A 16152-nucleotide genomic window follows, 5' to 3' on the forward strand; every position below is an offset into this window, starting at 1 on the left:
GCATTTCAAGAGGCGTTCGTTAATGGTAAGATCTGACTTCATAATGCGTGTTGGCATTATCTTCAGACACGAGCGGATCTGCTGCGCAATGTAGAAAAAGAAATCCTATAAATTTCAAGGATTCCTTTTTACAACAACAGAATAATTGACTTCGTTTCCTTAAAAACACGACTTGCAGGTTGCGAAAGATGTTTGCGAGGGTGGAAATTCTTTCGGAATACACATAGTGTGATACAAACTCGGACAGATGGAAAGTAGATTTTGTGTTCTATAACGGTTGACCTGTGTTTTTACCTTCTCTTGTTTTTGTATTTGATTATAAATCTGCTCTCATTTTTTGAGACTGTAACATGAAGCTGTTACTGAGACAGGGATAGCGTGGGATCATTTGAAACGTGAAAACCTTGAAAACAAGGGTGTAATTTATTTACGTGCAGATGGCACTGACCGATTGTGTTACATGTATGCAATTGGATTATCTGGCTGTCTCGTATTTCACTAAACAGTCCATGTAACCATGATACTGTTAACATGGAATATGCGTATTGATCAGCAGTTATCTTCGTGATAAGCATCTTCATCCTCCATGTGTAAACTACATGCACGCTGATGTAATAGATACAGCGGCAGAACATCGATGAAAGATATGACAATTTGTATTTAGAGTTACAATTGACTTTAACGCATTCGCCAAGACATCGTCAAGCAATTAACGTTTTAAGATAAGAGACCGTTCGAATTTAATGATATTATTATATTATTATCCGATACATCAGCTTCTGAAAGGTATATGTGTCTGAATTTTCTGATGCGGCGTGAAAGCAACTCACTTATTTGTTAGAATCCCGGTTCGGCCCGATTATGTTTCTATGTTTGTCAGCACCATCCCCGTGCTTGTGGGTTTCACCAAAGTCGTAGATGTCTGAGAACTGCATTAAACTGACACGCTGTGATAGAACTGAGCGTTAAACCCAACTTACTCACTCACTCAATCGTCTTGATGAGCGCACACAACCTCTGTAACACTGTCCTGCTCAGTGATGCGAGTTTGATCTTGTTTAGGCACTCTGTCAGAAACAGTGGTCAGTTATTTGATTGCTAGGACGGACGGTGTCTAGTGGTAACGCTGATCGCCCAGTTCGATCCCCCACATGGGTACAATGTATGAAGTCCTCTTAAGGAATCCCCATTTGTGATACTACTAGAATACAGCTAAAAGCGGTGTTAAATCATACTCACTCACTCACTCATTCATGTGTACGAGCGATTTCATATAACAAACTAAAACATAAAAAATGAACAGTTTGACAGCTGTAACGAGCAACCAGTCAAACTAAAATCTTTGTTACGACGGGGAGTATGGGTATTTTTAACTCGAATTCTGTGAGTGGTCTAGAAATAAAGAGTTACCATGCAATTCTAACAATATCTACAAGAAATATGACCTCATTTTCACACAAAGCACAAGTGACAAAGTCTAGACCGTGGCTATAAATACCACCAAATGCTCAACCCCTTTTAAGAATGAGTGAAAATTGATGGCTAAAGATAAGATAATTGATGAATAAAGTCCCCAAATATAACTACCTTAAACTGATAAAATCCTTTTGCAACATTGAACTGAAAGAAAGCCTATGTTTTAAAGCACCAGGGATACACCAAAGAGCAGCAGTTGTTTGTAGTTATTGAGGGTGTGATCGCTATAAAGGAAGTGGTTAGTTCGCGGATTATCACGGAGAGAAGGGAGGGGTTGTGAGTCTACATCCTGAGAACAACGCAACGATTGACACACTGGACGCTGAAATCATCAGTATCTGACAATATTTACACAGATGAAAAGTTACAATCACAGAGGAGATATAACAGCTATATATAGCGCCGGGGGCACAACCTACGCCACAATGCTAGCTGTCTTTCATTCATACTTTCCCTCCCCTATCTAAGTATAACGTTATCGCAGGGCTCCCCTCATGTAGGGGTCAGCGGCGCTACTACGGATATGGAGTAGAAGGCTATTAAATGACTCGTCTTCATATTCCTGACTACCGTAACGAACACACCATCTGGGATAGTCGCTTTGCTAAAGATAGTATTTACCCAATGACTTTAAGGCACTTTGCTCAGAAGATATTTTCTGAAATATTTCTTTGACATGTGTGAGTGAGTGCAGATTGTTTTACGTGGCTCTTAGCAATATTTCAGCAATATCACATCGTAGGGGGGCGGGGGCACAAAAGGTTTTCATATAGAATGGGGAATCGAACCTCGACGGTCGGCGTGACGAGTGACGCCTTAACCTTTGGGCTACTCCACCTCCTAATTTTTCTTATGTATAGATGATGTATATTTAAGTGTATAAAATGGCTTTACGGCGATTTTCAATATCAACAAGTACAAGACAATAAGATGGGGCTTCACTCATTGTGACCCATTCTTCGGCGAAACGAGCGAACACTTTAAACAACTAGGCTATCTTCCAGGCAAAGACCAAGGTGATGAATGTTGGTGATGGACGTTGAAGGGGTTGGTGTTAGTCCTGCATATTTTTTATCAAGATGCCGATCCAATACCTGTTGCGATTTCCACACATTTAGTAAGGCTTTCGTCGGGAACAATGCATATAACAGGATATTACCCATGTTTTGATCACGAGACACTGGTCGTGATATCCACATATTTCTTAGGTGGCATGGGTGGCCCATTCGTCTAAGGCGCCGCGATTTGCTGTGCAGAATTGCGTCCCTTGGGCACGCCAGAAACCTATGATTGTGGGTTCGAATCCCGGTTCGCCCCGATTATGTTTCTAGGTTTGTCAGCACCATACCCGTGCTCGTGGGTTTCACTGAAGTGGTAAACGTCTAAGACCTGCATCACTTCGGGCTTTCCTCCCACATTAAGCTGACACGCCGCGATGTAACTGGAATACTGTTAAAAGCGGCGTTAAACCCAACTCACTCACTCACTCACTCACATATTTCTTACTCCATTCGTCAGACAAAACACAGATTCAAGGAACGCACGAGTAGGTCAAGTAGGTCTTGCAGAATACAGACTAACTGTCTATCTACTACAATACAGCTTGTAAAATACTTATCAACGCTCCATATATTTCATATATCCCAAAACCTTTGTAATTGAAATAATTTCACATATGCCATTTATCTAACTTCAATAAAAACGACAAAACCATTTCATAATCATAAGAAATATCTACTAAAAGTCCATTGTACGATTCCGAATATATTATGAGCAAGTAGTTATTAATCACTATCAAATACATGTAGTTATAATTCCAGGTATTCGGAAAAAAATTACTCAATAAAATTAACTGTAATTAAAATGCTAAAAGAAATTTTACCTTTTTCGCTGTATTATATTTTTATTTAGTTTTGCTCCTTATAACTTCAAGCTTAAATAATCACCAACAAACAAAATATCACCAACACATCTTTCCGGTATCCGTTATCAAAATATTAATTATGTTTTGTTAATGATACCAGGTGTCGTATCCTGCCTCGCTGGTGGTAAATGTCTGAGATGCCGCCGATACCTAATGAAATATTGAAGGGACAGTGTGTTCTCCTCGGTAGACACCAGTCCTGGTTCACTTCCTGTGTTAGGATGAAGCAGTGGGATCAGGTGAAACGGTGATCAAAGAACTGTTGCCGTGAATCAGTCACACAACACGAGTACATAATCGATTTCGTTGTCTTTATAACAATGTCACATTGTGAACAAAAACAAATGTGTGTCGTCAGAAACTTTAAACAGGACACGATTTTAATAAATTAATGTATAAAAAAAATAAGCTGGAAAAGAAAGTATAGGTTGTCTATTTGTAATTTTCCTAAATACAGCGATAACTAGTGGAAAGTTGGTATTAGGAATATGACTGCCAAGGAACAGGTACCAAAAAGCACCTCACCCGAACGCGCCAGCTTTGACGGCGATCCTGTGGTGACAAAAAAAAAATGGTGAAACAGGTTTCCCGCCTATGGCATAAATTGCACGTGCATGTTATCTGTATAAATGCTTTCGTCTGCAGTGTATAACCACACGTGATGAAAGCACACAAAAGAAATGCCATGACTGTCACAGGAGCAGAGAGAGAGAGAGAGCCATCGGTATGGCCGAAATGGGGGCAACACAGGTCCAAATTGCCAGAAGGTTTGGTTGTACACCATTGACAGTAGCCAGGCTGATTCAACATTACAGGCAAACAGGGAGGACACGGGACAGGCCTAGAACCGGACGACCCCGAGTGACAACACCACTGGAAGACCGTCAGATAGGGCTCATTCACCTATGAAACAGATTCGTAACGGCGACGGCGACGGCAGCAACAGCGTTGGGACATCCCATTAGCCAACGTACAGTACTACGACGACTTTGTGCTGCTGAAATCCGAGCGTATCGTCCTTTCCGAGGAATGCTACTGACTGCTCAACATCGACGCCTGAGACTGCGATGGGCGAGGCAGGTTCGATGGTACAGGTACTGATGAAACTGATGAAAGTCGGTTGTTTCGAAAGACGGCAGAGAACGAGTTTATCGAGGCAGAGGGGAACGTTTGGCCCCGGCGTGTATTCGAGAGGTCCATCCATTCGGCGGGGAAGGTGTAATGGTGTGGGGCGGTATTTGTGGAGATCAGAAGACTGATTTGGTGATTATACAGGGAAACCTGAACGCTGTGCAGTACACAGACCACGTATTGCAGCCAGTTGTGCTTCCGTTCTTACAAAACCAACAGCAGGGGACATTGTTTCAACACGACAATGCCAGGCCCCATACTGCAAGACTGACTCGGAACTTTCTAAACCAGCAGAACGTTGACGTTTTGCCCTGGCCTGCCCACTCACCCGAGTTGAATCCTACTGAACATCTGTGGGACCATCTTGACAGACAGATTAGAGCACGCCACCAGCCTCCCGTTAACAGACAAGAATTGCAGCAGGCCCTGAGAGACGAGTGGCAACGGATTCCAGTCCACGTCATCAGGAGACTGACGTCATTGATAAGGCGGCGTATCATAGCTTGCATTGAGGCAGCTGGAGGTCATACACGTTATTGAAGGCAACTGTGTCGACAATGAACTTGTAGTGTGTCTGACAATTTTTTGGTGACATTTCAGACATCTTTTGAAAATGAAATTCTTACCCCACCATTGTTTACCTTGAGCTTACATTACCTGTGATTGCACAATTTCATTCTAACCGTGGTTGATCAATCATTTGTTACCCCTCCCTAGATTATATTATAATTCACAACAAAACCTCTTCTTGTTTTTTTTTATCGATCATGGAACTGGACCTATACTTTCTTTTGCCGCCCATTTTATATATATATCAATAGATATTGGTGCTTAACCTTTTACAATGTGTATAAACCTATTGAACAATAAGGCTTCTTGATAATGGGTAACTCTTTGCTGCATTACACGTTATAAAATATAAAAGTGCCTTCAATAATATTCGCTCCAACTCGACCTTCCACCTCAAATTACAGTTGTGGTTTGAAGTATGGTTTTAGTAGTATTCCACACATTGTACCCATGTGGAGAAACGACCCCGGGCATTTGGCGTGACGAGCGATCGCTTCAACCATTAGGCTACCCCATCTAAGCTCGTTCTTTAGTCGTAAACAGCGAGGTTTATACAAATGGCAAGTACACGAAACCAGATTATCAAGACCATCTGAGAATCATATGACATATATATATATATATATTCTCATTTTTTCTTGAGTCATAACATAATGCATATTATGCGTCAATGGACACACGTCTTCAATTATGCATACTGAAACCATGTTCACAAGTACACATGATCAGAATCACAAAGCCAACTATGTGCCTCAACTTTGCGTTACGGATGAAACTGCCCTTCCCAGTGTCTTTCAAATTAACAAGGCCTTCAAAGACTTCCACAAACACTTCTTTAGGCCTTTTCATCCTTACAAGTGCTCACGGGGTTCTCTCGTTCCTTGTCCCAGAACAGCTGACACTATGAATATCACGCGACAATTGACACAAAAACACGCATTCCCTCTTTACCGTTAGTTTAATTGATGTGTTGTGATTCGTGCGTATAAGGATCAAATCAACTTAACGTGACTTTTATTTGTATCCGCATCCAATTTCAGCATATCATGTTTCCACCAACAACTCTCCGTGGCCAAAATAGTTCATTAAAGTCCGACTATATCAGAGCCATGATCCCTCGCCTCTTAACTGAATGTGTGAGTGAGTTGGGTTTACCGCCACCTTAAACAGTATGTAAATGCTATCACCGCGTGGACTTATAAAACTTGAGGAAAGCCCGAATAATGCAGGTTTGACAAACCAATCAAGTTGTATATGGGATCGAAAGCCACGTTATAGAATCCTAGCACGCCTAAGGGCCGTAACTCTGCATTGCGAATTGCAGAACATTACACGAATGGGGCACCAGGATCACCATCCTTCGCTGTCCCGAAGAAACCTCCACACATAATACCCTGACACGTACGTCCTTCCTCTACCACGCAATTCATATCCTAATAGTTGAATCCTCTCTCCTTTTTCAATAAATGTGATTTCAGTGCTTGTCAAGACACAACTGAAGTGACAGATTCATTTAGTTATGTTGTGTGAATACTAACCGAATGATAAATATTTCCCACACCCTAATGCCACCAATGCAGAGAGGATTAAAATGCACTTATATTGCATCACATTGATAAAAAAATGATATATTTTTCATACAAAGGTTTTAACCCATAGAAAAGCAAATGATTAACTACCTGGGGCACTTACAAATGTTTAATTAAATCTTTAAATTTGGCCAAAATTGCATTTATATTCAGAGCATACACTATTTTGATCTTCTGTTATAACATAAACAAAGTACTCCTAGGAGAGCTTGAGATCAGATGTTAAGGATGGTTATATTTTTTCACATACATGAAAAATGAGAGACCTGCTGTAATAGATTGAAGGAATGCTATTTCTAAGATGACCTGTAACAGATCATGTTTCAGATGGTTATTGTGTAACAAGCATTAAACATGGAAAAAATGAAACTATATCGAGACTAAACAGCTACATTTCAGCAAAATATGTAACATATAGCCTCAAACTGACAATTTGGACAGGAGTGATTGAGTCCTGTGCCAATCTTGGAATCTGCCACCAATCATATGTAGAAATAAAAGTTACCAAAAGTTACCAAAAAAATCACATCAGTGTGTATTTGTCTTTCCTTGCACGCATATGTGTGCATAAAGATAATTTTGTGACATGCAAACCTTTGCCCATCGTCACGTAAAATAGTATTTGAGTATTTGTCATTGAGTATATGTAATTTCTAAGATATCTACAGTTATCGTTAAGATACTATATTGTCTGCTTGGTGTCCACATATAGTCATCATTAGAAAATCAAGTAAAGCATCAAAAGGAATATTTTTTGACTTGATACAAACATATTAAAAACATCGAACTGTTGGCGGCTATAACCTTGGGATATAAATCAAGAGTAGTATAGAGCATGGCACTGATATTACTGCTGTCGACTTCCTAAAAATATTGAAGAAAAGCGACAAAAAACATTTCCCATTTACAAGAAATCGCTACTGAAAGTAGAGCCCATTGCACAATTCCGACAATATCATAAGCAGGTGTTTATAAATCACATCACTATTAACTAGTGGTGACACCGGATGTTCGCGAAAAGGTGAACGTATGCTGCCCCACCGGTAGCATGAGTCACAAACACAAGCAAAGGCAAGTCAATTGTCCACTTGAATACACACGGAAGCATGGTACAAGTCAAAACAGGAAATTTAGAAATATCATCATGCCTACCATAAACATTTCAAAGGCTTCACTGAGGTCTGGTCTTGTTGTAACTGATCAAACAACGTTTGAGAAAGAGTTGTACTGTGGTTCGACTTGGAGGGAAAGTTGACAATTGGAAAGATAATCCCGCTTGTCATACAGTTTGGGTTAGAATATTCAATATATGGCATACAGAAACACCTTGAAAACGGGAATGTGCATGTAAATTGACAAGGGAAATCTTATGGAATAACGTACTATCTTCACGGGCTTCACGAAATTGCATTTATGCAGATAGAAGGCACCGCTGGGGATCCAGTGGCACATTGTTGCCTTCTCCATTTCAAGCAACAACCCACCTTACTCGTAATTACATTATAAGGTTGCGTTTGTGTTTTGTGTATTCGTTGTTTGTATCCTTATCCTGGCGATACACGGAATCTTTTTTTGCTTCTTTTCTTCTTTAACGCCGCTCCAGGCAATATTCCAGCTATGTGACGTCGGTCTGTAAACAATCGAGCCTGGACCAGACAATCCAGTGATTGACAGCATGATCAAGGATCTAGTCAACTTGGATACAGACAGCAATAAGACAATTTGTCTTAGTAACATGCCACCGGCCCATAAAACTTAAATATAGAATGATAAATCACGCACGCTGGAGTATTGGACATTTATACAACAATTTAAAGGTACATGTATTAGGTTTTTCATTTATTGTAGACTGTTGAGCTAATGCGGATATGGTGACTAGCATAAACAAACAGAGCGAGCTGAAGACCAACGCAAATCCGGATCTTCACGATGAATACACGTAGTCAAAAAAGATCTGCTTCAAACAATTGTTATATTTATCCAAGGCCCAAATGAAATAAGTTGTTCCTGTTTCTCCATGTACCTAGTTTTCAATGCGATTTGATTTCTCCCATGGGAAACTTGAAGTTTTAAGAACATGTACAAGACGGCTTGTGGTCATGTATTTAATCGAAATGATCAGAGAACGTGGTTGGTTCTTGTATGGAAGACACAGAGTCTGAAAAACCGTTATTGTTTCCTCTGTTAGAACGATAATCAAATCAGGAGGTTCAAATTGACATAGCAATGGAAACATTTAATTTATTATCTCTGCTCCTGACACGATGATTTTTTAAATATATTCTTAAGTTGCTGTCTTGCACTGAACATTTGCGCTTGTAGAAAATATTTGAAAGTTACATTCCCTAGATAACATGAAATGTTTTAATGAATTCTAGAAACTTCTATGTACTGTTATATTTCAATGAAATATGTCAATACGTGTCTATAAATCAACAATATAACACACACAGTCCGGACTGATGCCGATTTATAGTGCTAGCTCACTGAGATACCATGCTGCAGGTCTCGTCAACATGAAAAAGAATGTAACATTTCAAAACAATTTAAATCAAATCCATACAACGCACCAAGAATATGGCGCATATACGACTAAAACAACTTTAACTGACCTGGATCAAAGTCAGGTTGGCTCCTGACGAGTCCCGTCAACACGCAGAACAAAAGCAAGCGCTTGTTACAATCCATGTCGTGTCGCGATGTCCTCTGACGGGAATTGACATGTACTTCCAGTTCAATACACTGGTTAAATATTCATAACTGCTTTTAGCTAATCACTTATTAGCCAGCTAGCCTCCAAGGAGCCGCTGAGTCAGCTTAAGGGTCCCTCGTTGGTTGGACACGAGTGGTACGAGTAGTAATGGTAATCTGTTGCTTCAGGCGGTGGGAAAACTCATCACAACCATGCCATCAGGGTATTGTTTTACGAATGGTGGAGTATACCGTTTCTCCGTTAATATTCTTTCCATGTACAAATTAAGGACTTCAACACAACTGTACATTAAACCTAAGAGGCCCCACAGCAACAAGGCCACTTGAGTATTTGAACATATATTTGTTGCACGTTTTGTTGAATGCTGCTTTCAAAGACAATATTTAGTGACATCTGTTTGTTACAAATCAGAATGATACTATCAGACAGGAATTAATACAATTACGATGAGAAATACCATTTTTTACAATGAAGTTATGCCAAAGTTCATTGTCTAATTCTGAACCATTCCTTAATGATCCACCATTTCCGGAAAACATCGATATATGAAAGGTTGTACGTATTATGTCGATATCAATTATGTTTTAAAAATTTGAGAGTACATGTAGCGTATAAATTCAAATGCAAATTTAAATTTAAATTGGTCCATTGGGGAGTGAGGGGTTAGAGGTCAGGGCGGTCACTCGTACCCACCTGGGAATAATGCATGACGTTCATTCCGGTGTCAACAGACGTGATAAGACTGTTATATTGCACACAAAAAACGGCGTGAAATCAAACTTATTTGATAATGTTAACCAACTGAAAAGACCCGCGTAGATCCGGGTAAGTCTTGGTCTTCAGCAACCCATGCTTATCGTAAGAGGCGACTAACGGGATGCTCGCTGTCATGGTTGCATGTCATCGTATCGCAATGTTGCGTAGATCGATGCTCATGATGTCAGTCACTGGATTGTTTGTTCCAGACTCGATTATTTACAGACCGCCGTCGGGTAGCTGGGATATTGCTGAGTGCGGTGTTAAACAACAAACAAACAAACAAATAAACAAACAGATCTAGCGATCGCCGCCGTCGGGTAGCTTGGATATTGCTGAGTGCGGTGTTAAACAACAAAACAAACTGAAAAACTACTGTTTGGCACTTTCAGTCGATAAACACCGCTCTGGTAATTTACTAAGAAGAGAAATGTATCCCTATTAACATGGACTATTCGGACCGTACTATACCTCGCATACATTGTACAAAGCCATGTCTGGTTACGGCGTAAATATTTCAGGAATGTTTCCGAAAATCAGTATGATGTTATTTAAATTTCTGAAAAAAAACTCCCATCAATCACGCAATAGCACAATCTAATATATTTAATGATAATCTTAGACAACCGTTATTTCCTTTTAAAGGTTGATTGCAATAAGTTATTGTTAGTTTGTGTGACACGTAGAGGCGATTGTCTTTTAAAGGACAGGTATTTCCTCTTTTCTGTTACCGGATGGCAACACTGTTTGACAAGTCATAGCGTTGTGTCTCCCCGACGGAAATGCGTGTGGGTGATCTCACCAAATCATTGTCACCAATGCAACAAAATAGATGTTCAATGTAAGTGTAGGGATAGAGAAACCAGTAGCAGTCAAGAACCAATTATCTCTCGTAGCGTTCCGTGACTGTTACAAATCTATCATTTATGTAACTGCCTACATCCATCGGTTTCAACACGCAGAGGAAGACAGGAGGAATAGTGCCCATTAATGGGTATTGTTGAAGCTTTCGAAACACCTGACAACGTTTGTGAGAAATTGTGTGACACACACGACTGGAATAGCAATCATCATCTCGATAAAATGTGTCCTAGTTGACATATGACTTGTATTCTTTTGATGGTTACAGTGAGTGAGTGATTATGGTTTTACGCCGCTTTTAGCTATATTCCAGCAATATCACGGCGGTGGACACCAGAAATGGGCTTCGCACATTGTACCCATGTCGGGAATCGAACCCGGGTCTTCGGCGTGACGAGCGAACGCTTTAACCACTAGGCTACCCGATCGCCCCCGATGGCAAAAGAAAAAGGGGATGGGAAGTGCATTATATATACAAACGTGTTACCGACGTTATGTACAATATTTCGCAAACACCAGGTGTCTTCATTGTGAGTGTTGGTGTCAATGCATTTACCGTTCCCAGTTTGTTTTTAACCTCTAGGCTACCCGACCGCCCCGGCATGTTATAGAAATAAGGTCAAACAATATATCCCAAATAGGAAGCTATCGATAGATATGTGTTATCACTGATAGATTCTACAGATAATCATTTGCATATATATTTCCACTTTCAGATTTAGACACTCCGTCGGTGTATTTTGAAGTACATCAACGTTGTATTAAGACCTGCATCGCTTCGGGCTTTCCTTCCACATTAAGTTCACACGCCCTGATCCCCACGACTGTTCAAAGCGGTGTTAAACCCAACTAGCTCAACGTTGTACAACATGCAACTTTGGCGTATATCGATGATCTGATATCGTTCAATAACAATCAAATAACCGATTCCCTTCCACTGATTTACCCACCTGAACTAGAAATAGAGGTGACCAGTGAGACCGCCTCATCTATTTCATATTTAGATCTTTGCATTTATAAAGATTCAGATTGACAAAACACTTTCTACAAGACTGCATGACAAGAGGGATGACTTCAACTTTCCAACAGTCAACTTTCCCTTCATGTCGAGCAATATTCCAGCAGCTCCTGCCTTTGGTATTTACATTTCGCAACGTTTAAGATACAATCGAGCATGCTCTTTCTACCAAGATTACAAAGAGTGTCATACGACTCTTGCTCGGAAGTTGTTTGACCAAGGTTACAACAATCAAGGCCTGAGTCAATCTTTCAAAACGTTTTATGGTAGACACGTGTAGGACATTTCCAAATTTGACGCATCAGTGACAAAAATGATGTAATTCCCTATTTTTACTTATACCATATGTTCCCATGCTTTTTCAGGTGAACAATAAACTTGCCTTTGCATGTGTTTGTGACGGGTGGCACCGGTGGGGCAGGATATGCTCACATTTTCGCGAACACCTGGTATCATTACTATTTGATGGTGATTCATAAACACATGCTCATGATATTGTCGGAATTGTACCATCGGTTTTGTACAATTGTACAGATTTCTAATGGATATGGAAAGGGTTCTGTCGCTTTATTAGACATGAAATAAGCCAGACCCTGAATTGATGATCAGCTCGGTACTCTGCGTGATAATAATGCCTTGCACGGCATGAACCTTAATATGAACATGCATGTAGTGTTGTATTGATGATTATTTTTTAGAGCGCAGTCCATATATCCGTTCGACCAGGGTTGGCGTTCAAGGTACGGAAGGGCACACGCTCTCATAATAAGTTATTCTGAAACCCTTTGAATAGATGTAGGGATTCCACCGTTAGAAACGCGATGAAATGAAACATCACGAAACCAGTGTGACAAAGAACAAACGCAAGATATCTTTCTCGCTATCGAAGGCAATTTAACCTTTGTGAATGACACAGCGGAATGGTGCCTTTCCGAGGTAATCCTTAAAATTCCTGTTTTGGTGAAATCTGGACGTATCAGATAATATTTTCTGGATTAGCATATGGGTTTTTCTTGAATTGGAATACGGCATATTGCAATCGATAGACGAAGAAAGGGTCGTAGACTTTTTAATGGCAAAGAATTGTTATGTGAAATATTTTTTGTATTGAAAGTCGTGGTATTTGTTTTGATAAACCCACGGTTATCGATAAATTTCCTCAAATTAATATGCTGATAGTTTCTGATATTGAAATGAAGGCTGTTAATGATTTCTTTAATTCATTGACAAAAAGGCATTTATAGTTTCAAGAAAAATGTGCTTATCGTTTTTCTATTGTCAAGATATGAGAATCAACTTTAAAAGACAGCATGTAAGTTAAACGCCTTTACCGAAAATCACTTCAAAATGCAAACAACTTTATTAATGCATATTTCCTATTCGTGAACGTCTGAAGTCTTACACAACGTTCTCATTATGAAGCACAACTAAAACATGCGACGTAAGCCGATATTGCCCACGGTTGCTCATAATCACATGTACGACTCCAATATCACTTGTAATCAAATCACTGAGTGCAACCATGCACAGACAATGAATGTACTCACGGTTCGCTGAAATAATAGCCGAGATGACAGTGATGATGATGATGGAGTATGACATGGATGCTGCTGACAGGTCTTTCATTGTCGATGAAGTCGTGCAGATTCTTGTCACTGAATGTTGTTAAGAAGCTGCCTACCTGACAAGACGCTGCTGACTATTGAGCAACAGGCCCCTCGTCAGACTGCCTTTACCAACACCCCTCCGTCCCTCCCATCACCCACGCGCTCCCTCCCCGCCCCCTCCCTGACGCGCACGTGACCAATCATTTGTCTGTCTTCTTTATCCTGTAACGCGAGCCGCCATCATTGGTTCTATATTAGAAGCGTCGTTTGAGGACCTCGCAGACATCCATCAGTCATCCAGTTGTCTGCCAGATAGGATGTTGGAGAAGTATACACAGAAGAAGATAAATCAGTAGCTGATCAACGATGCTTTTTAAGCATTTGATTCTAAAAATTCCATATTCTCAAGAAACATTGTGTACATTGTTATTTGGAACATACACTACATTAAATTGTGGTGGAGCTGTTTATTTATAGTTGTGTTGCAAGGGAATATTTCAATAAGAGTGAGTGAGTGAGTAGCAATATCACGGCGGGGGACACCAGAAATGGGTTTCACACATTGTACCCATGTTTCAATAAGAAATAAGAAAATAGTTTGATTTTCGATATTACAGTACAAAATGTGTTGTAATTGAACCTGTCGCGCTGTATATATGAGCTGTCATTTTCAATTTTCAATCAAAGTGATCATGACTCGGAATATTTACGCTTATATTCATGGAAGTTTAACATACCTTCTTTTATCATATAATGTGTGACTTTCTCGGCAGGATAAAGCCAACGAATATACACTGAATCTATTGGGGTTATTTACGGATAAATTTATAAATATAAAGGTCAAGTAGGTAGTACTTTCAGTGTTTACAAACATCGTGTCGCTCGTGTCTGTCGGCTATAGAGTCAGAATTGAGTATCGAGAATCTAGACAAATAACATGGGTAATTGTTATCGTTATCCAAATAATAGTCTAAGATACGAAAATCAGTATCTAGCTGGGGCGTAATTGAGGACGTTTACAAACGTAGACAACATTGGATATAAACGGAGTAATTTAGCGAGGACGGTAGACACATCAATTGCGCGTGGAGACCTCTGCGCCATTGGTGTCTTTTCCCCAATTTAATATTGTTGGATTTGGCCAAAATATGTTCGAAATATTACTTTGTCTTCTGTTGTCGATGTGTGGGATATCTGACTGCATTTACGTAACGTTATGACAATATAATATGACCAGGCTTACTCTAAACTAAGATGACGTCTCACAGACTAAAGCAGCTTACATGGCAATAACTCCAGCGGGCAGACATGTGGCTTGCGCTGAAAGATTATTGATGCAGGTCTTAGACGTTTACCACTTCGGTGAAACCCACGAGCACGGGTATGGTGCTGACAAACCTAGAAACATAATCGGGGCGAACCGGGATTCGAACCCACAATCATAGGTTTCTGTCGTGCCCTAGGGACGCAACTCTGCACAGCAAATCGCGGCGCCTTAGACGACTGGGCCACCATGACAAAAAGGGGAAAATAGTGATGAAAATATATATGAAGGGATCACTGAAGATCAGTGATGACACCAGATGTTCGTGGAAAGGGTAAGCACGACCTGCTCTGCACACGCTATTCAAACAGTTGTCATTCAAATAGTATATGCTAGTAAGTAATGAAATGTGAGAAGGTCACAGCGTCAGGGTGCTGGTTCAACCGGTACTAGGCGGTTGACAAAACGCAACTATGATAACCGTACCAAACACATCAGTATTCTTGTTTGTTTCACTATAAGCCACCATCAAACTTGGGTGTATACTTTCTTTTGCACGGCATTGAATGAGCCCCTTAATGCCGAGCGCCAGACAGGGTAACAACAAGTACCATCTTTTAACGTATTTTGGTATGACGCGGCTGGGAATCGAACCCCGGACCTTCCTCTCTCCGGGGGACGCTCTACCATTAGTCCACGGGGGCGGTCACCTTTAATAATAAGAGAAATTGCTGTGTTATATACAAACCTTTTATAAGTATAATTATGTATTATAATTTGAGTTGAATGTTTGCATTATTCCAGCTTTTACCTGCTAATATTCATGTGGGCTTCATACATTGTATAAGGTGGTGTTCGTCGTCATACTATAGAACCACTAGACCACACCACTGCCCAATGTAATGGACTTTCAAGGAATACATTTCCTGTTTTGCCCTTTATTGAGTGCTCGAAAATTGTTTAAACAAGGAACGGTATTTGCCAGCGGAAGGGAATCCAACATCAACCTTGATACACATTCAGTGCAATCACTTACAACACTACGCTGCTGTGGCAGGTAATACCGACTATGAAGGCCCTACTCAGATGGTCGTTGCGTCATGACTACAGATGGACATGTCAGAAACACTACCAGCATCCCCCTGGCAAGTCTGCCATGACAACGATGAACTTTAACAAGCAATAATGACACACATTTCCTGTACGTAAGACGACGATCATGTTTCTGACGGTAAAGTTAATA

At 40.3% G+C, this 16152-nt stretch overlaps 1 protein-coding gene across 2 annotated transcripts in view; it reads right to left on the reverse strand.

Annotated features, from left to right (window-relative positions):
• Positions 1–13766, reverse strand: part of LOC124133073 (serine protease 30-like) — a 34509-nt gene extending 20743 nt beyond the window's left edge. Inside the window, exon 1 of one of the 2 annotated variants that reach the window (XM_046497299.2) lies at positions 13586–13766. In XM_046497299.2, coding sequence (XP_046353255.1) covers positions 13586–13664 — 79 coding nt within the window. In that variant the 5' untranslated portion in view covers positions 13665–13766. Of the gene's footprint in view, positions 1–9302; positions 9486–13585 lie in introns of those variants that run through there. The other variant, XM_046497300.2, reaches the window with a different exon arrangement.
• Between the last annotated feature and the right edge of the window lie 2386 nt (positions 13767–16152).

Source organism: Haliotis rufescens, unplaced genomic scaffold (genome assembly GCF_023055435.1).
Source record: "Haliotis rufescens isolate VD_foot unplaced genomic scaffold, xgHalRufe1.0.p SCAF_23, whole genome shotgun sequence".
NCBI classification, from domain to species: Eukaryota; Metazoa; Mollusca; class Gastropoda; order Lepetellida; family Haliotidae; genus Haliotis; species Haliotis rufescens.